The sequence below is a fragment of the Scyliorhinus canicula genome, chromosome 20 (assembly GCF_902713615.1).
Source record: "Scyliorhinus canicula chromosome 20, sScyCan1.1, whole genome shotgun sequence".
Lineage (NCBI taxonomy): Eukaryota > Metazoa > Chordata > Chondrichthyes > Carcharhiniformes > Scyliorhinidae > Scyliorhinus > Scyliorhinus canicula.
This window is the reverse complement of record NC_052165.1, coordinates 36,353,118-36,376,877: the sequence shown is the minus strand read 5'-3', so window position 1 is coordinate 36,376,877 and position 23,760 is coordinate 36,353,118. Positions and strand designations below refer to the sequence as shown.

The 23,760-nt window shown below is 42.0% G+C and overlaps 1 protein-coding gene across 5 annotated transcripts in view; it reads left to right on the top strand.

Moving 5' to 3' along the window:
- The window catches only part of atp2b1a (ATPase plasma membrane Ca2+ transporting 1a), a 145,816-nt gene extending 123,831 nt beyond the window's left edge, over nucleotides 1–21,985 (top strand). For 2 of the 5 annotated variants that reach the window (XM_038780988.1, XM_038780989.1), the window contains exons 15-21: nucleotides 549–655; nucleotides 821–1,012; nucleotides 11,662–11,875; nucleotides 12,986–13,197; nucleotides 13,304–13,411; nucleotides 17,103–17,285; nucleotides 19,905–20,216. In XM_038780988.1, the coding sequence (XP_038636916.1) occupies nucleotides 549–655; nucleotides 821–1,012; nucleotides 11,662–11,875; nucleotides 12,986–13,197; nucleotides 13,304–13,411; nucleotides 17,103–17,285; nucleotides 19,905–20,216 (1,328 nt within the window). Of the gene's footprint in view, nucleotides 1–548; nucleotides 656–820; nucleotides 1,013–11,661; nucleotides 11,876–12,985; nucleotides 13,198–13,303; nucleotides 13,412–17,102; nucleotides 17,286–17,556; nucleotides 17,714–19,904 lie in introns of all 5 variants that reach the window. The other 3 variants (XM_038780992.1, XM_038780991.1, XM_038780990.1) reach the window with 3 other exon arrangements.
- The last annotated feature ends 1,775 nt before the right edge of the window (nucleotides 21,986–23,760 follow it).

Below are 23,760 nucleotides of genomic sequence, written 5' to 3'. Positions count from 1 at the left end.
GTTCGCGGCATTCTTAAATGTCCATTTCTTTTTTTTTAAATGTTTTTAATTGATTTTTCAAATTCAAAAATTTCTAATACTGGCACCTTGTTGGCTGGTGTGGGTTGGTTGCACGGTAGCATTGTGGGTAGCACAATAGCTTCACAGCTCCAAGGTCCCAGGTTCGATTCCGGCTTGGGTCACTGTCTGTGCGGAGTATGCACATCCTCCCTGTGTGTGCATGGGTTTCCTCCCGGGTGCTCTGGTTTCCTCCCACAGTCCAAAGATGTGCAGGTTAGGTGGATTGGCCATGATAAATTACTCTTAGTGTCCAAAATTACCCTTAGTGTTGGGTGGGGTTACTGGGTTATGGGGGTAGGGTGGAGGTGTTGACCTTGGGTAGGGTGCTCTTTCCAGGAGCCGGTGCAGACTCGATGGGCCGAATGGCCTCCTGCACTGTAAATTCTATGAGGGAAGAACATGAAATAAAACTGATATATTTGTCTGGAATATTTGTGCTTAAGATTGCTGATCTACTTAAGCATTTTCACTTGTATTTTCATTTCAAGGCATTATTGATAGCACAGTATTAGAACGAAAACAGGTTGTAGCAGTCACTGGTGATGGCACGAACGATGGTCCAGCACTGAAAAAAGCTGATGTTGGATTTGCTATGGTATGTACTAAAGTTGTTCATTTGTATTTGCAATATTTTTATTTGTATTCCTATCTGAGCTGTTCACTGTAAATTAAAAAATTATGGAATTCTATATGCAATTAATTTGAGTGCTAGTAATCCCAATGTGTCAACGGTTAATTTCTGTTTTGTCTTCCTTTCTAGGGTATTGCTGGAACAGATGTGGCAAAAGAAGCCTCCGATATTATCCTAACCGATGATAACTTCTCGAGCATTGTTAAAGCAGTTATGTGGGGCAGAAATGTGTATGACAGTATTTCAAAATTTCTCCAGTTCCAGCTTACTGTCAACGTTGTGGCTGTGATTGTGGCATTCACTGGCGCTTGTATCACACAGGTAAATGGAATTTTCGTCACTTTGAAATTAACTTTAATCAGTAGTTGACTAGACACAAACACCTATTTTTTAAAAAAAAATATAAATGTACACTCCTATCTAGACATCTTTAACAAAAATAGATTCTGAACTCCAGTAACATCCATAAGTTAATGCATGCATTTTGAAGCACTGGTTAGGCTAGCAGTAAGCAGTAGCAAAAGGTATAGGTGCTGTTGCAAAGTAAATAAATCATGTACCATGTGCTGCTCAGACAAGGAGGGAGTCTATTCTTTGCTGGGTCAGCTCATGTCCATGAATGGCCTGATCTATATTTTTTACTGCTTGGTTGAAATAGAAACTCCTCTTGGAACTATGGTTATAACTCTTATAATTTCACAAATAGGAATGCCACATTTTGTAAAGAAAATGGCTTGTATGCAAAATATTATTGTTTATTTGACATTTAATGTATAACTCTTGGACTTTCAGAAAATGTAAGTAAATATACCTTCCTGGGATGGATAGTAAAGAGTAGATTTAAACCATTCTTTAAAGGAATAACTTTACTTTAACTTTGCTTTCATAATAAAAAACATAAATTTGAACCAATTTTCCTTGTCCACTTATCTAGTTCCTCATTCTCCTGCATAATTATCTATTAAGCCCTTCAATTTAAAACAAAAATAAATCCTTTTGGGCTTTAAACAGATGAAAAATCACGACTCGGACTTGCCAATTGTTTAATGGCCACACAAATTGTTGTAACTAGGTTAATCTCAGATTTTTGAAGCCAGAAAGTTGCTCTGCTAACCGTTGAAATTTGTCCTCCAAATAATTGCCTACCCAGACTAGTAAACATCCCAATTATGCATATAGGTTCAATCCACAATCAAACTCTCAAATACCCTTTCATATTCCATGAATGAAGCCTGAGCCAGATGGTTGCTTGAGCAGTCCAAAACTCTTCTCATTGCACTGCTCCCTAGGCCTTTTATTTAAAAGTTTAGTTACTTCTCCCTTGGAATATAGTGGTCTCTGCCTCATCTACTCATTATGTCAATGCCTTCCAGTAATTCTCAACCTAACATTTCCCCAAACCTCACCTTCACTGTTTTGCATTCATGGCCCCTTGTGACATTAACCTTTTCCTTCAGCTCATCTTAAATCTGTAGTGAAGGGGCAGCTCGGTGGCGCAGTGAGTTAACCCTGCTGTCTCATGGCGCTGAGGTCCCAGGTTCGATTCTGGGTCACTGTCCGTGTGGAGTTTGCACAGTCTCCGTGTTTGCATGGGTTTTGCCCCCACAACCCAAAGATGTGCAGGGTAGGTGAATTGATCATGCTAAATTGCCCCTTAATTGGAAAAAATGAATTGGGTATTCTAAATTTATTTATATTTAAAAAAAAAAATCTAAGTGAAATAGTTGGGATGTTGGGAGTTCCTCATCCCAATTATTGCTTCTAATACTTTGTATCATGCTGGTGGATCTTTATACATGCTCAGAATATGGGCAATTCTATAATGGCTTCTGGAAAAGCATGTTTCAGATGAGAATATTAATTTCATTGGTGCTCTGCTATTTTTGGAGATTATTCTTCAAAGTAAGGAATCTAGACACTTGAGTATGAATATTTAACGCCTGTGAAACGCATATTGATTCTTCCATTCTCTTTGTTAAGCGTTCCATGAGTTTTGGCTATATTATTGACAGTTTAATGGTTCCTTGTCTTAACTGTAGTTGAGGGTTCTGTTTTTTGGCCGACAGTTAGGCAAAAGCTGAGTCACCAGAATAAGCCTGATAATGACTTGATCTGGTCAAAGGGCAATGGAACTTTGCTCAGCTACCTTTTTTTTCTCTCTCCCCACATCTTCTTCCCTTCACCCTGTCATGAGTTTGTTTCATTGTCCATGATCAAAAGTGTTGGGTGTTTTCCTACTCTGTTTGTCCCAATTGATTTTTTTCAGCAGCAAGCTTTTGTGAATTTAAAAAAAAATATTTACGGCTTGTCCCAAGGGTTGAAATGCAATGTCATGATAGAGGTGAAATTCTCTCAGGGTGCAGGAGGACATTCAGCCCATGTCTGCAGAAGATCTGTTCCATTTCTGGGAACACATTCTGTATATTTTACTTTCCTGCTCATCTTTATCCTAGGGAAAGTTGTACATAGTGGCAGCTATTCTGGTCTTTATACTGGCTGTGAAGCTTTTTGCTTCTTGAACATTTCTTTTATCAAACTGAAAGATTTCAAGCTGATTCTTGACTCTTCATTGGACAAATCTTGTTGGTGTTTACTGACCATCCAGGTCCTTGAGCAGGGATCACCCATGTGATGGAATGATGGATGTCATCCTACAACTAAAACGTGATGGAAAGGTTTATGGCCGTCACTTATTCTAAGATGGCTGTAAAATGTATTCCTTTTTAATAAACATTTTATTGAGGTATTTATGGTTTTGCTGCAACAACAAAATAAACAATTTACATGAATTTTATAAACATAAAGCAAAAGACGTCTTCCTCCCTTACAGGTCCCACCTTTTACTAACACCTTACTCTAAACAAAGCTAACTTCTGCTGACTGTTAATTTGCCGCAAATAAGTCGACTAATGGCTGCCACCTCTGGGCGAACCCTAACATTGATCCTCTCAAGTGAACTTGATTTTCTCCAAGCAGAGAAAGCTAGCCATGTCAGATAGCCAGGACTCTGACTTCGGGGGCTTTGAGTCCCTCCAAGCTGCTAATATCAGTCTCCGGGCTGTCGGGGAAGCAAGGCCAGAACGTTTGCCTCTTTCTCCTCTTGGATTCCCAGATCTTCTGACACTCTAAAATCGCCACCTCACTGCCACCCTTGTTTTTAACACTGTGGACATGACATCTGCAAACCCCTGCCAGAATCCCCTAAGCTTTGAGCATGTCCAGAACACGTGGACATGGTTTGCTGGCCCTCCTGCACACCTATCTTCTACCCCAAAGAACCTGCTCATCCAGGCCACTGTCATGTGAGCCCGGTGAACGACCTTGAATTGTATCAGAATGAGCCTGGCACATGTTGTGGACACGTTGACTCTACTCAACGCGTCCGCCCAGAGACCATCCTCTATTTCTCCTCCCAACTACTCTTCCCACTTGCGCTTCAGTTCCTCGGTCTGTGTCCCCTCTGCCCCCATGAGTTCCTTGTAAATGGCTGAGATCCTCCCTTCTCCCACCCACATTCTGGAAACTACCCTGTCCTGTATCCCCCTTGGTGATGGGAGTGGAAAGGTGAAACCTGCTGACGTGAGAAGCTCCGCACCTGCAGGTACCTAAATTTGTTTCTCCTCTCCAATCCAAATTTGTCCTCCAGCTCCCTCGGACTGGAAAGCTCCCTCTAAAACCTCCTCTCAATCCCATGCTGTCTGCTATCTCCCAAAACCCTCCATCCATCCTTCCTGGGCAAACCGATGATTATTACGATCGGAGACCACACGATGCTCCCTCCGCTCCCAGACACTCGAGGCTGCCACCCCACGGAGCTGGTGGAGTACCGTGCCGGCGGGAAATGGCAAGAGGCGCTGTTATCAACGCCCCAGGCTGGTGCCCTTGCATGAAGCCGCCTCCACAAGCTCCCGTTACGGTCCCTCCTCCCACCACCCACTTCCTGATCATAGCTATATTGCCACCCAATAGTAATTACCCACCCAATAGTGGTAATTCTAAGATGGGACTAATACCTTAGATCAAGTTTCATTTTGACAGTCTTGTCACCTTCCCTTCATACAAAATTGATTGAGCCCTTTTCTTATTTCTTGACTAAGATTGGCAAAACAAATTGAAGTGGATGCCATCAGTGGCATGTTGGAAACTGGATGTTGAGGCTTATGATTCATTGCTACCTCTCAACATTGATCTCCATGTAGAGGGCTTCTGTGCATTGTTGGGATAGTGGACTTTGGTTCATCACTGCTTTGATAGTAGCCGTGGGATATACAAACAGTTAAATCAAGCACGAGGAAATCTGAGACTTGTATTTTCTGATGCTGTAAAATAAGAAACTTGGTTAGGCCAGTTAGCTGCTTGTTCAAAAACCATCAAGTTAATTTTGGATGTTTTCCAGAAAATCTACAAGGCTGTCACATGGGTGTAATGCACAGGTTGAGTATCATTGAATCCCTACAGTGCACAACCAAGGCCATTCGGCCCATCGAGTGCGCCAACACGCCGAAAGAGCACTCTACTGAGGCCCACTTGCCGTGCATTGATAATGACCAATCACTAACTTGCACATCTTGACTAGCGAGGAGAAACTGGAGCACCAGGAGGAAATCCTGGTAGCATGGTGGTTAGCACAATTGCTTCACAGCTCCAGGGTCCTAGGTTCGATTCCCGGCTTGTGTCATTCTCTGTGCGGAGTCTGCACGTTCTCCTCGTTGTGAGCGTGTTTGCCCTCCCACTGTCCAAGATGTGCAGGTTAGGTGGATTGGCCACGCTAAATTGCCCTAGTATCCAAAATTGCCCTTGGTGTTGGGTGGGGTACAGGGTTATGGGGATATGGTGGAGGTGTGGGCGTGGGTAGGGTGCTCTTTCAAAAAAGAGCTGGTGCAGACTCGATGGGCTGAATGGCCTCCTTCTGCACTAAATTCTATGAATCCATTTAGACATGGAGAACGTGCAAACTCCACAGTCAACCAAGGCTGGGATCAAACTTGGGTCCCTGACACTGAGGCAGCAGTACTAACCATTGTGTCACCATGCCACTCTGTGAAACCCTTGGGGCCAACTGTGCTCAGATGGGCCTATTTGCATTATGATGGCGTCTAGACTAACTATAGTCTAAATTAAATAAAATAGCTAGAAAGTAAGATGTACCACAGAATGGTAAGTACAGGGTACTGGCAATCTGTGGTGCCATCTGCAATGCTGCTTATAGATGAGGGTTTGCAAGACTCAACCAGTGCAGCCACAACAACTAGGCTTCTGCGCTAAAGATAGTGTTGGTCAGATGCCGCACGCTCCATGCTAACGATCGATGAGTTTCAAAAATGAGTGCTTTTTTGGATATGTTCAGTTTTTTTTTAGATTGTGTATAAAAGAATTACTCCACTTAGTCTTCCACCAAACATAATTCTTCTGGAGACACTACTTTTTACTTGTTTTATTAGAATTTTCCTGGCAATGCTTGAAGTTAGCTGGAAATAAGTACCTCTCGTCTCTAATTCGTTCTGCCTTCCTGGCACTGTAGAAGGTGTGCAGTGCTGATGGTGAGAGGACTTTCAAGGTGGAGAAGAGTTGATAACTGTAGCTGCCGGAGGGTGGGCCAGGTGAGGTGCATGGGCCAAGGACTGGCCTAGGAGAGATGATGGCTGATTGACAGGGGAAGGGGCAGGGTGCCCCTGGACCAGGTTGGTCACATTGAACATTCGCGGACTGAATGGGCTGGTCAAAAGAGACCCTGTGTTCGATTACTTGAGGCAACTGAAGGTAGACGTGGCCATGTTGCAGGAGATGCACTTGAAGTTGGGTGACCAGGTTAGACTGAGGAAGGGGTGGATCGGACAGGTGTTCCATTTGGGACTGGATTTTTAAATGAGGGGAATGGCAATTCTGGTCAACGAAAAGGTGGCATTTGAGGTGGGCAAGAAAGAGGCAGACCCAGCAGGTAGACTTACTATGATTAGCGGGCAGCTGGAGGGAATGGCTGTGGTGCTGGTGAACATGAATGGAATGCCCCCAAACTGGGATGATGTCGAGTGCTTTGGGAGGGTGCTAGGGAAGATTCCGGATCTTGACTCTCTCTGACTGATTTATGGGGGCAGATTTCGACACGGTCCTGGATCCGAGACTGGGCCGGTCGAGTCCCAGGTCTGGAAAGGTGTCGGCAATGGCAAAGAGCTGCGGGGGTTTATGGAGTGCATGTGAGGGGTGGATCCCTGGAGTTTTCATTCTTCTGCCATGTGCACAGGATAGACTACTTCGTGCTGGACAAAACGCTGCTGGCGGAGGTGGTGGATTCTGAATAATCACCAATTGTGGTGTCAGACCACACCCCACACTGGGTAGACCTGCAAGTGAGCAAAGGAAAGGCCCAGTGGCCGCAATGGAGATTAGATGTAGGGCTGCTAGCGGAAGATGAGGTGAGTGAGCGGGTGAGGGAGGCTATTCGGGGATATATAAAGATTAATGATACGGGTGAGATCTCTCGGGTGGCATGGGAGGCACTGAAGGCGGTTACGTATTAGGGGGAATTCATCTCTATTTGGGCCCATAGGGAGAAGACAGAATGAGCGGAGTTGGACAGGCTGGTAGGTGAAATTTTACAGGTGGACAGGAGATGTGCGGAGTTTCCGGATGAGGGGCTCCTGAAGGAGCGGCAGAGACTGCAAGTGGAATTTGGGCTCCTGTCACCAAGTAAGGCGGAGGGACAGCTGAGGAGGATAAAGGGGGCGGTGTATGAATATGGGGAAAAAGCTAGTAGGATGTTAGCGCATCAACTGAGGAAACGGGAGGTGGCGAGAGAAATTGGGGGTGAATTACTTGTTTCGTGAATTTTATAGCCGACTTATAAGTCTGAGTAGAAGGCTTAGGAGGCCCAATCGGGCTTGGGGAGGTTCAATCAGCTCCGGGACCTGATGGATACCCGGTCGAGTTTTACAAAAAAGTTCTCTGGGCTGCTGGGGCTGCTCCTGGAATGAGTACAAGGAGCTGGGGGTGCTCTCTTTCCCCCCCCCCCCCCCCCCCCCCCCCCCCCCCACCACGCAGGCTTCGGTTTTCCCTTATTTTGAAGCGGGATAAAGATCCGAGAGCTGTGATTGTATAGGCCGATCTCTCTCGTGAATGTAGATACAAAGTTGCTGGCAAAAATCTTGGCCACACGTATAGAGGACTGTGTACCGGGGTAATTGGGGAGGACCAGATGGGATTTGTGAAGGGACAGCACTTGACATCCAACGTTAGACAGCTCCTAAATGTTATAATGATGACCGCTACGGGGCGTGAGGTAGAGGTGGTAGTTGCCATGGATGCAGAAAAGACCTTTGATCAGGTGGAGTGGCAGTACTTGTGGGATATCCTAGGAAGGTTGGGTTCGGACAGGGATTTGTGGATTGGGTCCAGTTGCTTTACCAGGCACCAGTGGCAAATGTAAGGACCAACCGGGTCCAGTCAGAATACTTAGTTTGTGTAGGAAGACAAGACGGGGATGTCTACTCTCTCCACTACTGTGTGCCTTGGCCGTAAGAGCCTTGGCAATGGCCCTGACGTCATAGAATGTCTGGCGGGGGATAGTGAGAGGGGGGGTGGAGCATAGGGTCTTGCTCTACACGGACGATTTGCTCCTTTACATAACAGACCTGTGGGGTTGGGGGGGGGGGGGGGGGGGGTCTAGGACAACTCATTGCTGCCGACTCATCGCCAGCCCAACTCATCGCCAGCCCAATAAAAACAGTACAGTCAACAGACTTCTTAACAGCGCTCTGGAGTGAATGGAATCTATTTAAACAATTTAAACCTATAGAAAACAAAGGACATTTTAACATATTTTGGTCAGTTGACTGTTTACTGTCGGGCTCTATTGAAATAGACGCTGTTAATTGTAAGTTACTGTTTTTTGTATTGTGTTTTCCGTCCGTCTCTGGTTAAATACAATCGTTTTTATATTGGGCACTTTTTAAATAGTCAATTTACTGGGGCAGCACGGTAGCATTGTGGATAACACAATCGCTTCACAGCTCCAGGGTCACAGGTTCGATTCCAGCCTGGGTCACTGTCTGTGCGGAGTCTGCACATCCTCCCTGTGTGTGCGTGGGTTTCCTCCGGGTGCTCCGGTTTCCTCCCACAGTCCAAAGATGTGCGGGTTAGGTGGATTCGCCATGCTAAATTGCCCTTGGTGTCCAAAATTGCTCTTAGTGTTGGATTGGGTTATGGGGATAGCTTGGAGGTGTTGACCTTGGCCAGGGTGCTCTTTCCAAGAGCCGGTGCAGACTCGATGGGCCGAATGGCCTCCTTCTGCACTGTAAATTCTATGAAATACTGAGAAATATACAGTAAACAGTCAACTGACCAAATCTGAACCTAATCAATTTCACATTTGTCGCTCGCATGTTCCATAACCCTGGTGTTTGTCAATTTCAGCTATTCAGACGATAAGCACAAAGTTATTTACTGAAAAATATGTTAAAATGTCCTTTGTTTTCTATAGGTTTAAATTGTTTAAATAGATTCCATTCACTCCAGAGCGCTGTTAAGAAGTCTGGTGGTTTAAATAGATTCCATTCACTCCAGAGCGCTGTTAAGAAGTCTGGTGGTTTAAATAGATTCCATTCACTCCAGAGCGCTGTTAAGAAGTCTGGTGGTTTAAATAGATTCCATTCACTCCAGAGCGCTGTTAAGAAGTCTGTTGACTGTACTGTTTTTGTTGGGCTGGCGATGAGTTGGGCTGGCGATGAGTCGTCCCATTCCCTGGGGGGGTGCCTGGAATTATGGAGATATTGGAAGAATTTGGTCGGTTCTCGGGCAACAAGTTGAATATGGGTAAGAGCGAGGTGTTTGCGATCCAGACACTGGGGCAGGAGAGGAGACTGAGGGAGTTACCATTTAGTGGTGGAGAGGAGACTGAGGAAGTTACCGTTTAGTGGTGAAGAGTTTTGGGTAGTTGGGGATCCAGGTGGCTGTGGATTCGGGTTAGCTCTATAAGTTAAATCTGGGCAAGGTGATCGAGCAAATGAAAGGAGACCTCCATAGGTGGGTTATGCTCCTGCTGTCGTTGGTCGGGAGGGTACAAACTGCGAAGGTGACGGTCCTCCTGAGGTTGTTTTCCAGTTTTTATCCCCAAGGCTTTTTCAGTAAGATGAACGTGGCGATCTCTGGTTTTGTATGGGCTTGGGGGTGGCCTTCCGAATTTTATTGACTGACTATTACTGGGCCGCCAATGTCTATGGTTAGGAAGTGGGTAGTGGGGAAAGGGTCAGTGTGAGAGTGATTGGAGGTGGCATCTTGCAAGGGTGCGAGTTGAGTGAGGGTGAGTGTTTTACTAGGTACTCCACAAGCCTGATGGTGGTAGTAGCCCTGAGGGTGTGGGGACAATGGCGCTTGTTCTGGGAGGACTGGACGGGGGCTTTAGGAAATGGCAGTGGGCAGGGATTGAGATTTGGGGATCTCTTCTTTGAGGAGGGCTTCCCGAGCCTTGAGGCATTAGAGGACGCGCTTGAGTTGCCGGATGGAAACTGGTTTCGGTACCTGCAGGTACGGGACTTTGTCTGGAGGCAGGTTCCAAGCTTTCCTCGTCACCTCCTCGGGGGACTGCAGGGTCTGGGGACTTTTATAGAATTTATAGTGCAGAAGGAGGCCATTCAGTCCATCGAGTCTGCACTGGCCCCTGGAAAGAGCACCCTACTTAAGCCCCATGCCTCCACCCTATCCCCTTAGCCCCGTAACCCAATAACCCCACTTGACCTTTTTGGACACTAAGTGCAATTTATCATTGCCAATCCACCTAACCTGCACATCTTTGCACTGTGGAAGGAAACCGGAGCACCCGGAGAACGTGCAGTCTCCACACGCTGACCCAAGCCGGGAATCAAACCTGGGACCGTGGTGCTGTGAAACAACTGTGCTAACCACCATGCCACTGTGGTGCCAAGTTGATGGGAGTGGGCAGGGGTCCCTATCGGGGAGGTGGAGGGGAGTTGGAAGCCTATGGGAAAAGGCCTTGAAGAGCCAATTCATCCTCGTCGTGTGACAGTCTTAGCCTGACCCAGTTTGAGGTGGTTTGTAGGGCTCGTATAACTCTGGCCTGGATAAGTAGGTTTTTTGAAGAAGTGGAAGACAGATCGGTGTGTCCGAAGTGGGGGAATCCTGGCAGGGATTTACGGATGTCATGTCCAAGATCCTGGAAGGGAGGGTGACTCAGTCCAGGAATGGCAATATTTGGGGTATTGGAGGATCCGGGGGAGAGGGGTGGTGACAGAAGCCGATGTTTTGGCCTTTACCTCCCTGGTGGCCCGGAAACTGATTTTGCTGGGATGGAGGGACTCGGAGCCTCAAGTCAGGAGTGTGGGTTAGTGACATGGCAGGGTTTCTCAGGTGGGAAAAGATTACGTTCGCCTTGAGAGGCTCAATTCAGGAGTTTGCTCAGGTGGCAGTCGTTCATCGACTTTTTTAAAGGAAAACTGAATGTCAGCTGAAAGCGAATGGGGGGAATGAGGCGCGGCAGTGTAAAATAAGATACAAGGAATCTAATATGGGTAGTTAGGAGCTAGAGCGGGGAGGGGGGCGTTAGTTGGTTGTTAGTTATGGTTAGTTGGTTATGTTATGTTGGCTGTTTTAAAATTATTTGTTAAACTGAAAATTACAAATGCTTAAATAAAATGTTTTCAGAAAGAAAAGTGTGCAGATAGATTTGAGGGAATGGAGAGTTCTAGGTTTTGCATATTATTCATCAATGTTTTGAAGGAAACTGCTGCATCTTGGAGAGCTCTTGTTACCCAATGGGAAGCAAAACTACTGCAAGCGAACCTGATCCTGTGGATTTGCTGTTTGAATTAGAAACAAAATTATCATTTGTTCTACCATTATCTTTGTTTTCATGCAGAACTGAAATATTTGCAGATTATTTTATCAGCACTTACTAATTGATACGTCATTTGAACTGGTTCAATTATGATTTTTAAAATTTGTTCAAAATTGAATTTTAGGATTCTCCATTGAAGGCTGTGCAAATGCTATGGGTAAACCTGATCATGGATACATTTGCATCACTTGCTTTAGCCACTGAACCACCCACAGAAGCACTTCTGTTACGGAAACCATATGGCAGAAATAAACCGCTCATCTCTCGTACTATGATGAAGAATATCTTGGGTCATGCTGTCTACCAACTTGTTGTTGTTTTTACACTTTTGTTTGCTGGTAAGCAGAGGGTTTTAAACCTCTTAATAGCTTTAGATTTTTAATCAACCTTTAAATGTCAGTGACTGTTGTGCCTAACCGAAGTAGATTTAGGGTTTTGAAAATATTATTTTATTCGTGATTGCAAATACTGCAATCTGCTTTCATTTGAACTTAGTTTATACTAATTTGTAAAAATCAGTAACTTAATACTTCAAAGGTATAAATGTCTCAGTCTGAGATTGGACATGTGACTAAAAGCCAACAATCCCCTACAATTGATGGCCTACATCAGGGGTTTAAGATTGAACTCTGTAAAGATAGTGAATGCTTTGGTTTTCATCTTCCAAAAAATTCTTGTAGGCTGGAAGGCAGCAAACATAACACAGCTGTTCATGAAAGGAGTGAGAAAATGGGGAATGAAAGACCAATTAGTCTATCCACAGCGAAGCAATTCATGGGAGCTACTATTCTTGATGTGGTTAACAGGGCACTTAAAAAAAACTGATTTAGACAGCCAACAGAAGGGAATCTTATTTGACAGTTATTGAAAGACTGGGTAGACGAGTGATTTTTATATGAATTTTCAAACTGCATTTGAATTGTGAACAATTGTTGGCCAAGGACCTGTAGTATTTGAGTGGAATGGAAGTTGGCTCGTGTCTAATTTTTTGCAAAATAGGAATAATGGTAAATGTTGAGAACACTGTGCACAAATTCAGGAGGAATTTGCGATACTGTTATATAGCACAACAGTTACTTATTTTACATCCCACAATCTGGGCAAGCTCAGGATGAATGGTACAGCTTACTTGCCCTTTTCATTTGATTGATAACTTGACTGCTAAGGATTTCAAGGATTTTACACTCAACTTGCAGTGATCAATTATTTGACAACTTGCAGTGACCAATTATTTGACAACTTGCAGTGACCAATTATTTGACAGAAGTAAAGGGAAGTTGTCTGATTATAGCCAATCTGTAGCTTGCATGTAAATTTAGATGGGGGTGTTGTGGTTTGTGAGGGGGGAGGGAGGGAGAGATTCTTGGTTAAATGACTCCTTGTTGACTTTTGGAAATAGTAATTTCTAACAATTTTCTATTAATTCTGTAATTTTTTAATTGATTCAGGTGAAAAAATATTTGATATTGACAATGGACGAAATGCTCCACTTCATGCCCCCCCTTCAGAACACTACACAATTGTATTTAATACATTTGTCATGATGCAGTTGTTTAATGAAGTGAATGCACGAAAAATTCATGGTGAAAGGAACGTTTTTGATGGAATTTTCAATAATCTGATATTTTGTAGTATTGTACTGGGAACATTTTTAATACAGGTAAGTGACAGCTTTGTGCTGATCCTCAAAATATTTTTTGTTAAATATTAGACTGGGTTGGCTTTTGGTCACAATCCCCAGCTTTCCAAATTTGTTCTTTTTCCAGATCGTTATTGTGCAATTTGGTGGGAAGCCATTTAGCTGCACTGAGCTAACAGCTGATAAGTGGCTATGGTGTATTTTTCTAGGAATGGGAACACTACTATGGGGACAGGTAAGCATCTTGATTTGGGAAAAGTTGTCTTGTGTTTATTAGAGGAGCAGAGGAACTTGGCTTTGTTTTCAATGTGCCATTAGCAGGTCAGTTACTAATGAAAATAATTTGTGGCTTATGGCATTTGAGTTAACATAGTGTAACACTCCTTGTCCTTATCCTGCCTGTCAGAGTAAAGCTGAATTAAAGACACTACAATAGTTGGCTTGGTAAGTATGGACTGCTTGAGCTAAATTGTGCTCAGACTGTTGGTGCATTTCATCTAAGTTTTTGTCTTAACTTTGCTTTTGCTGAGTTTTGATTTCACTGCAGACCTTGCTGGGGGCCACTTTATTAGGTCCACATATATCTAATTTATGAATTTTATTTTGGCATTCTACAACAAACTATTTCAGTGTTAGATGGTACGACTAACTTCCAATTGGTTAAGTGCTTTAACCATGAACAATTGATGCTCATACAATTAACAGCCATTTGCAGGATTCGACCTTGGGAATTTTGGTGTTTGGATTTTGACCAATGACATTGAATGAATAATATAGTTCCAAGTCTGGATTGTGTGTGACCGGAGATGAACCATGTAGCTGGAGTTTCCATATGCCTGCTGCCCTTCCAGGTGGTGGAGTTCATGTATCCAAAATGAATCACCTCACACGTTTCTACATTAAACTCCATTTGCCACCTCAGCTCTGCAGCTTATCTATGGCCCTCTGTAACTTGTAACATCCTTCTGCACTGTCCACAACTCCACCAACTTTAGTGTAATCTGCAAATTTACTCGCCCATCCTTCTACGCCCTCCTCCAGGACATTTATAAAAATGATAAACAGCAGTGGCCCCAAAACAGATCCTTGTGTAGCAACTGGACTCCAGTCTGAACATTTCCCATCAACCACCACCCTTTGTCTTCCAGTCAGCCAGCCAATTTCTGATCCAAACTGCTAAATCACCCTGAATCCTATGCCTCCGTATTTTCTGCAATAGCCTACCGTGGGTAACCTTATCAAACGCTTTACTGAAATCTATATACACCACATCAACTGCTTTACCCTCATCCATCTGTTCGGTCACCTTCTCAAAGAACTCAATAAGGTTTGTGAGGCACGACCTACCCTTCACAAAACCGTGTTGACTATCCCTAATCAAATTATTCCTTTCCAGATGGTAAATCCTATCTCTTATAAACCGTTCCAAGACTTTGCCCACAGCATAAGTAAGGCTCACTGGTCTATAGTTACCAGGGTTGTCTCTACTCTCCTTCTTGAACAAGGGGACAACATTTGCTATCCTCCAGTCTTCTGGCACTATTCCTGTAGACAATGATGCCATAAAGATCAAAGCCAAAGGCTCAGCAATCTCCTCCCTAGATTCCCAGAGTATCCTAGGATAAATCCCATCCGGCCCGGGGGACTTATCTATTTTCACACTTTTCAGAATTGCTAACACCACCTCCTTATGAACCTCAAGCCCTACTAGTCTAGTAGCCTGTATCTCGGTATTCTCCTCATCAACATTGTCTTTTTCCTGCGTGAATACTGACGAAAAATATTCATTTAGCACCTCTCCTATCTCTTCGGACTCCACGCACAACTTCCCGCTACTGTCCTTGACTGGTCCTACTCTTACCCTAGTCATTCTTTTATTCCTGACATACCTAAAGAAAGCTTTAGAGTTATCCTTGATCCTACCTGCCAAAGACTTCTCATGTACCCTCCTGGCTGCTCTTAGCTCTCTCTTTAGGTCCTTCCTAGCTAACTTGTAACTCTCGAGCACTCTAACTGAACCTTCACACATTTAAATGGTCATTGGATAAACATATGGATGATAAGCGAATAGTGTAGATGGGCTTTAGTGGTTTCACAGGTCGGCGCAACATCGAAGGCCGAAGGGCCTGTACTGTGCTGTGTTCTATGTTCTAAGTGCTGTCAAAGGAGCCATAATGGATTATTGGTGTGCACTGCTGCCATTGATGGAGGGAGTAAATATTTAAATTGCATAACATTAATGTTAGCAGGTAATACTTAGCGAATTCACCAGATTTTGTGTATGACTTGAACTGAGTAAGTGGGTGGCATGTTGGTTAGCACTGCTGCCTTGCAACACCAGGGATCCTGGTTCCATTCCAGCCTTGGGTCACTGTCTGTGTGGAGTTTGTACATTCTCTGTATCTGCGTGGGTTCCCTCTGGGTGGCTCTGGTTTCCTCCCACAGTCTGTAAATGTGCAGGTTAGGTGAATTGGCCATTCTAAATTTCCCCATGGTGTCCAGGGATGTGCAGGTTAGGTTATGGGGATAGGGTGGGGTGGATGGGGGAGTGGGCATGGATAGAGCCTACTTTTGAAGGGGCAGGTGCAGACATGATGGGCCAAATGGCCTCTTGCACTATAGGGATTCTATGAAAACATATGACACTTTGTTATAAATTAGCCAAGTAAATTGGCAAACTTTGTAATAGATGTTCAATTGGTTATCACTACAACCTTGCTAATGAAATGAAAATGAAAATTGCTTATTGTCACAAGTAGGCTTCAAATGAAGTTACTCTGAAAAGCCCCTAGTCACCACATTCTGGTGGCTGTTCAGGGAGGCTGGCACAGGAATTGAACCGTGCTGCTGGCCTACCTTGGTCTGTTTTCAAAGCCAGTGATTTGGCCATATGCTAAACAGCCTAAAGTGACAGTTCTGTGAAATGTTTATGTTCGGTAGTTCAAAGTTTCAGTTGGACATTTTTATCTATTCATGGGATGTGGGCATACTAGCATTTATTATCCACCTCAAACTGAATGTGGATGATGGTAATGGTGAACTACCAGAGTCCGGTATGAATGTAGCCGAGTGCTGATGGGGTGTTCTAGGATTTTGACCAGCGACACTGAATGAATAATATAGTTCCAAGTCAGGATGGTGAGTGACTTGGAGAACATGTAGCTGGTGTTCCCATGTCCCTGTTGCCCTTGTTCCCCAGGTGGTGGAGTTCATGTGATTGGAAATGATGTCAAAGGAGCCTTGGTAGGTTATTGGTGTATCCACTGCTGCCATTGATGGAGGGAGCAGATCAATTCTTCAGATTGTATATCTGACTTGAGCTGAGTAAGTGGGTGGCATGTTGGCAGCGGTTAGCGAGGAACCTGGGTTCAATTCCAACCTTGGGTGACTGAGTTTGCTTCCCCCGTGTCTGTGTGGGTTTCCTCAGGATGCTGTGGTTTTGTCCCTCAGTCCAAGATGTACAGGTTAGGTGAATTGGTCATTCAAAATTGTCCCTTGGTGTTCAAAAGGTTAGATGGGGTTATAGGGAGAGTGGGTCCAGGTATGGTTCTTTTTTTTTTTAAGAGGGTTGACGCAGATTTGATGGGGCTGAATGGCCTCCTTTAGCACTGTAGGGATTCTATGATTCTAAGTGAATTCTTCAAACTGAGTAATGAAACTGAATTCTTCAAACTGAGTAATAGAAGAGTAAATGAACAAAATGTAGCAGCATTTTGAAAAATAAAGGTGTTTGATCCATTCTAAAAATGTTTTTGATAAAATTTGCAACTGGTTTATATGCTAAAGTGTTTAAATACATTGCAAATTGAGTATTTAAGACTTATATTTTGAAATGTCTGATTTTCTACAGTTTGAGTCCAATGGTGCATACATGCTTTGAAGTATGGGAAAATTCAGTCCATTTGAAACACATATCTTTGTTACAGTTGATTGCTACAATTCCAACAAGCCACTTAAAGTTTCTCAAAGAAGCTGGTCTTGGCACACAAAAAGAAGAAATTCCAGAGGACGAGTTGGAAGAGGATATTGAAGAAATTGACCATGCAGAGAGAGAATTACGTCATGGTCAGATCTTGTGGTTCAGAGGTCTGAATAGAATACAAACTCAGGTATAAAAGCAGCATTTAACCATCCACTTTTTAATAATGGAAGAAAAGGACTGTGCCAGGATTGTCCCAGCCGACTGCTTTTTATTAACTGTAACTCTACTGCTATCCTGTAAACTCTTGCCTTTTAGTTATAATTTCTGTTCTTATGTAATATAGATTGGATGTTTTTTCTCGTTCTATTTCACTCTCTCTTTTTCTCTCCCTTTCTCTCTCTCTCTCTCTTTCTCTCTCTCTCTCTGAACAAGCTGTCACAATCTCTGGTTCCTTGCAGATGGATGTAGTGAATGCCTTCCAGACTGGAACTTCCTTTCAGGGAGCTCTAAGGCGGCAACCTTCCATCGCCAGCCAGCACCATGATGTAACAAATGTTTCTACCCCTACACATGTAGTGTTTACTGCTGCCACCACTGCTTCTACTACTGTGGGGTGTGAGTTTGTTTCTTAGTGCATGACATTAACATTTCCTGAACCATATGCCTAACGTTTCTCATTTTCTCTCTTAGTACCCTCCAAACCTCATTTGTTTCAGTCTGTTCATGCAGCTTTTCTTAAAATGTGGTCACCAAGCCTTCAGATTTATTTTTTTTTTGAAGGCTAGAGAACGCGTGAAACTTGCAGAAAAAAACCTATCAAGGCTGAAAGTCTGTTCCTGTCAAATTTTTTGTAGTTCCATTTCTTTGGATTAAGATTCAAAAATGCCTGTGTAAATGGTTGAGTATAAGCCCATACTTAAGATTCTTTCTGCAAAGTGCCCTTTTTTTGACAAACCGTAATACATTGTTGTTGTCGTTAACTCAATAGGTTTTTAACCTCTTTTGAACTTAAATCAGATTCAGAAAGCTGGACTGTGGATGTTGTGTGCTTCTTTTTCTAGGTCTACACATTTCTGTTACAGCAACAAGAGGGCTACCTATTAAACTGAACATTGAGCTTTTTTTTATAGCATTTGACATGTAAAAAATATGTTCTGAAACTCATCCACAAGGTTTTCTTTCCCTGCCTTATGTGCCTGAGTTATTAAATTACAAGCATTATAGGTGCACAAACCAGCAAATCTGTAGATCAAAGACAACAAAATTACACCATCCTGCATTAGACATATTTCTGGATCTAACATATTTTGAAGCTAACTTGGATCAACTACATTTTTGAATTGTATTGATCTTTAAGGTGTCTAGTTTATTCTGCTCGAGCCTGTGTCACAACATTCCATTGTTGTGCATCAGTTGAATATTGTGTCCAAGAAGAAGCAAACTGTTTGTGTTCAATGGAATTGTGCTTAACCATCCTGTGTAAAATCCTTATCCTGGAATGTAGTCAGTCTTGTAACTCTTGTATCTTATTAAGTGCTTAATTCTGAAAAGTAAAGGCTATGCCTGAAGTTGTCTAGAATTTGTGAATAGATATATTCAATCTACTTTTAAAAATGAAAGATTAAAGGAACATATCATTTCAGTTCAGAGGCCTGAGTTTGAATCCAGTAAATAACCTAGCTGCCAGATTTCTTGAATTTATAATAATTTCAAACTGCAAAGTTCCTACTGCATCTGAATAGATTATGCGTACATGCGCTAATTAGCAATGAGGTCTTAACCAAGAAGACGGGGAATGTTGCAATGCAGTAGGAAATTTTATGATCCAGTTAGTTGTAGTACCAGGAAGGAATAGAGGGAGCTTTGCTTGAAATATTCTGTACCAACACCCCCCCCCCCCCCCCCCCCCCCCCCCCCCCCCCCCCCTCTCCATCAGTTTAAATTCTGCAGTTTATGGAATAATCCTGGGTTTTCACATTGTTGACTATGCATTTATAAATGTATTTGAATTCCAGGTTCATGCAATCATTGTTTCTTCCTATTTTAAAAAAAACTACAATCTCTCCATTCTCCTTGCTCAGTAGATCTCACTCAGTAGATGATCTCACTAGAATAAGGACAGGAGTAGCAGAGAGTAACTATCTTTGGCCACAAGGAACGTGTCAGCATCTTAAAATTTGTCATTAAAAATGGCATACAAATGGAAATTGTTGGACTTTGTGTTTTCGTCATCAGTATGTTCACGATCATAACTTGAATAGCACCTTACAATCCAATACCATGTTGGGTTGGTTTAAATCTGGTGTAAATAGCATTGGGCATATACAAGAACATTTACACAGGTTGCTACTTAGGATTTTCGCATGTCTCATTTTCTTAATGCTATGTTTATCTTGGCTTTGGCTCTTTATCCATAGTCAGTGGCATCCTAATCCCACGCATGAGGTGATCCTGTTTTGTAGCTCTTGCATTTTTAAATATTTTTGATCTTCAAGAATGTGAGGTTCATGAATCTTGGGAGTTGGTAAGTATTGCTGCATTAACTGCTATGTTTGTATTTTATGGTACATCAGCTTAAGTGCTTACAGCAATATGACATGCTTTGTTTCTAGATATATTTACTGTTCTAAAATGTCAAGTTTTTTCCAGTTCTCCAAGCTTCCACTGCATTCTGCACGATACAGACTTGACGTGTGTTGCTATGTGACTGTGGATTTCAACTCAATACAGCTTAAATCATTCCTTAACATCAGATCTATCCATATTACTTTGCCAAACAACTGACATTGTACATATTTTCTTACAGCTCAGAGTGGTGAATGCATTCCGTAGTTCCTTGTATGAAGGATTAGAGAAACCAGAATCTCGCAGCTCAATCCACAACTTTATGACCCATCCGGAATTTAGAATAGAAGATTCTGACACTAACATCCCTCTTATTGATGAAAGTGAAACTGAAGATGACCCACCGACAAAACATGATACCTCACCTAAATTATCTCCCAATGAAAACAACAATGCTGTTGACAGTGGGATACATCTTGCAACCGACACAAGCAAGTCTGCTACCTCTTCAACCCCAGGGAGCCCACTACATAGTCTGGAAACATCTCTCTAGTGTAGAATTTTAACACTAGATCTAATGAGCTACAAGAAGAAAAGAAAATTGGGTCTTTTTACACTGTGTGATTGACGAGATATTCTTGTCTTGGGACTTCAGCAGAAGACACACTAAGAATGTAGATACTTTAAGCTTTCTGCCAGACTACGGGTGCTTTTGGAACTCAAAGTGACACACCAACCTGGTATAAAAATGACTTGCTTTGAGGATCTGTTCTGTTACAGAGGATGAAAAATCAACTTTAAGAATTGTCCTGAGCAGTGTGTTAGCTGAACATTTAGTTTTTCTTGATTTCTGGATGGTGTTTTTCAGGCCCTGCCTCATTGATACTTTAATTTCTGCTACTTGGCTGTTAATATTTTGAATTATTTATGTTCTAAATGACGCAGTTCTGTTTACAAGGTTTGTAGATACTTTTGTTTGTTTGTAGGTAGGTGGCTTCCTGACACATGATGCAGAGAAACTAATCCTTCAAATACTACTGTATTTTCAGGAAAAGTGTTTCAATTGAAACTACTAAATATGCCTGTGATTTACTTGTTAAATATTGTAGATAAAAATCATAACTTCTAGCCAAATAGATAACACTACTAAAACAATGCTGAAATATTATAAGTAATGGCCCCTTTCCCAGTGAAGCCCCTAAATACTTGCACAGATTTTTCAATGATTGTTTCAGAATTTAGTTTCTCAATTTCTGGGAAATGAACTGCAGTAAAATTTTCTCTTCACAAATAAGGGTGAAATGTTAAGTGAAAGAAAACATCCATGTATAATGAGACGCTTGAGTATTTGTCAACTCATCAAATGGATTAAATCAAATGCATCATAACCGTAGTCTATCTGTGTTTGTCCTTAGAAATTAGTTTAGACTTGGTCAAATATGAACAGACCTTCTGTTAGGAAATTTTAGGTATTTTGGCACAGACGCTTTTGGCATTTCTGAATCTATTGCTATAAAGTATTTTCTTGATGTTTTATGGTTTAAATAAGCATCTTTCTCTAGCTAATTGTTTTTCTGGCCTTCATTTTGGGCATACTTAAAAATATTGGGGGGGGGGGGGGGAGCACAACACACTGCATCATGTAATGTACAATAGATTAAGTGGAAACAGCCGTTTGTATATCATGGCTTTAACTGAAAAGGCTGGAGTACCATGCAGGCTTGATGTATGCTACTGAACCATTTGGTGTGCACTGCTATTCTGGTACAATCATACACTTATAATTTAATGCAAATTTTCTGAAATGATGTAGGGTGGGATGATTGACAGATTCCTAAGCCATTGTGACATACCATGGACAGGGAAATTTCAAAACTGCTTCAGTGTTGCAGTACAGTCATTGTTTCTGCACCTGTCTGTAGATAACTGTAAATAGAAATTTTCTTTGAACTTTCCACCCATTAAAGCCTTCATAAGAGCCCAAATTTAGTACAATTTTTCAAGATGTAATACATGTCACTGTTACAGAAAAGGGTTATATTTTTATCTTAAACATTTGGTGGGCAGAGTAGGGGGTGGAACTTGAGCATCAGAAATTGTACAGCTGGATATTCCATTGAATTGTAAACTTAACATTTCCCATGTGTCCAAAGTACTTTTGTAGGTTTGAAAAATGATATATATATATGGAAAAGGTCCAGTGAACAAGGCTGTGTCCCATTTTGGCCCGTTACAATAATTTCTATATTACCACTGCCAGCTGAGTGTCAATTTTGGAACCAATTATTAAATGTTTAAAAAAAAATGAACTTTAACATGTCAGATTTTCCTTGTGTCAGGTGTTTTCATTTGTATCAGAATTGTGTGTATGTGGAGAGTATATTGTACAATAGTCACATCTTTGGGTAAATTAACAAAGCTAGCAAAGCAATTTTTGGAATGGAAAGATCATGGACAGTTTCCCTAAATGTATCTTGAACTACATATACATGAGTTCAAACAATTGTGTATGTTGCAACATTTGTGCATATCAGGTCTGAAAAGCTGCCTTTTCCTGCCTTTTTAAGTATTGTGCAACTATGTTCAAAAAATCCTTGTTAGTTAAATAACCTTTAACTTCCAGTAAGTCCTGTTCATCCATCACCTGTGCTTAGTCTGACCCACTTTGTAGCATCCAGTCCCTGCTCAGTTTTAAATCCTATTAAATCCCTCCTTGGCATAGCCCATCCATATTTCTATCATCCTTCAAACCTGCAGTTCTAGATATCTGTACTGCGGCCTCTTACTACTTCACTATTTGTACTGTACCTTTGGCTGCAGTGGCACTAATTCTCCTCTCCAAAAAGCACAAGAGATGGGAAGTTTTAAGTTAATTAAAACCTACCTCTGGCCAAACATTTAGCCACTTGTTCGAATATACAGCAGGGGTCATCTTTTTGCTACATTAAAAATATTAGCTTGGTTTCACATTTTCTCAGGTAGTGTCTTGATTAAAAGCTCATTTTGTGTTCCTCATGCCATTTTAAATCTGTCACATGACTCAACTTATTGCCATTATGATCCATCCTGCTTCTACTCTTATCAATTCAAAGCTACACAATCTTATCCCCATTTTCAGTGTTTATTTCAGGGTTGGTTGTCTTAATCAGCTTCCTTGGCAAAATCAGAATTTAGTTTGAAATTCCCAATTAAGAGTAGTGTATATAGCAGACAAATGGAAAACTAAAATGTTGAACTTTAGCTGGTTTACAAAGAAAAATTGGGCATATTTCAGAATAAATCCCATTTCATTATTACAGATGAGTTCTCAATGGGCTTTTCATATCCAATAAAATGAAATATTGGGATCTGGTGATTCCCCAGTATGTGCTCATTAGAGATGTAAGATTATGGAGAGCAAAAGGTTGTTTAAGGTATGACCAAGTTAGTTGCTTTGAAACTAACCTGTCCAAATGCATAACAAATATACAAAACCGTGTATATTGCAATTCAATGCCATCTTGAAACCTAACTCTCCAAGCAAAAATTCAAAAGGGAATTAATAAATTCGGAACTACTTTTTGTTCATGGGATGTGGGTGGTGTGGGCCAGGCCAGCATTTCTTGCCCACCCTTGAGGGCATTTGAGTCGACCACATCTGGAGTCACATGATGGCAGATTTCCTTCCCTAAAGAACATACTGAACCAGATTTTTTTGTTGCAACAATCGACAATGGTTTCATGGTCCACACTGAACTTTCTAATTCCAGGTTCTTATTCAAATTTCACCATCTGCCCTGGTGGAATTCTAACCTGGGTCCCCAGAGAATTACCCTGGGTATCTGGATTATTAATCCAGTGACAATAAGAGTGTGCCATTACCTCCCCTGTTGGGGAATGATTACTTTTGTGAACCAGGAATATGGATCTGCAACATCAATTATTATTTCAAATTAAAAGTCACAAATGTATAAACTGACACTATTTCATTTTACAATCCATTTTTAATTTTCCATCTGTTTACTTGGAGCTGTGGGGTGATAAATGAAATGAAAATCGCTTATTGTCACAAGTAGGCTTCAAATGAAGTTACTGTGAAAAGCCCCTAGTTGCCACAT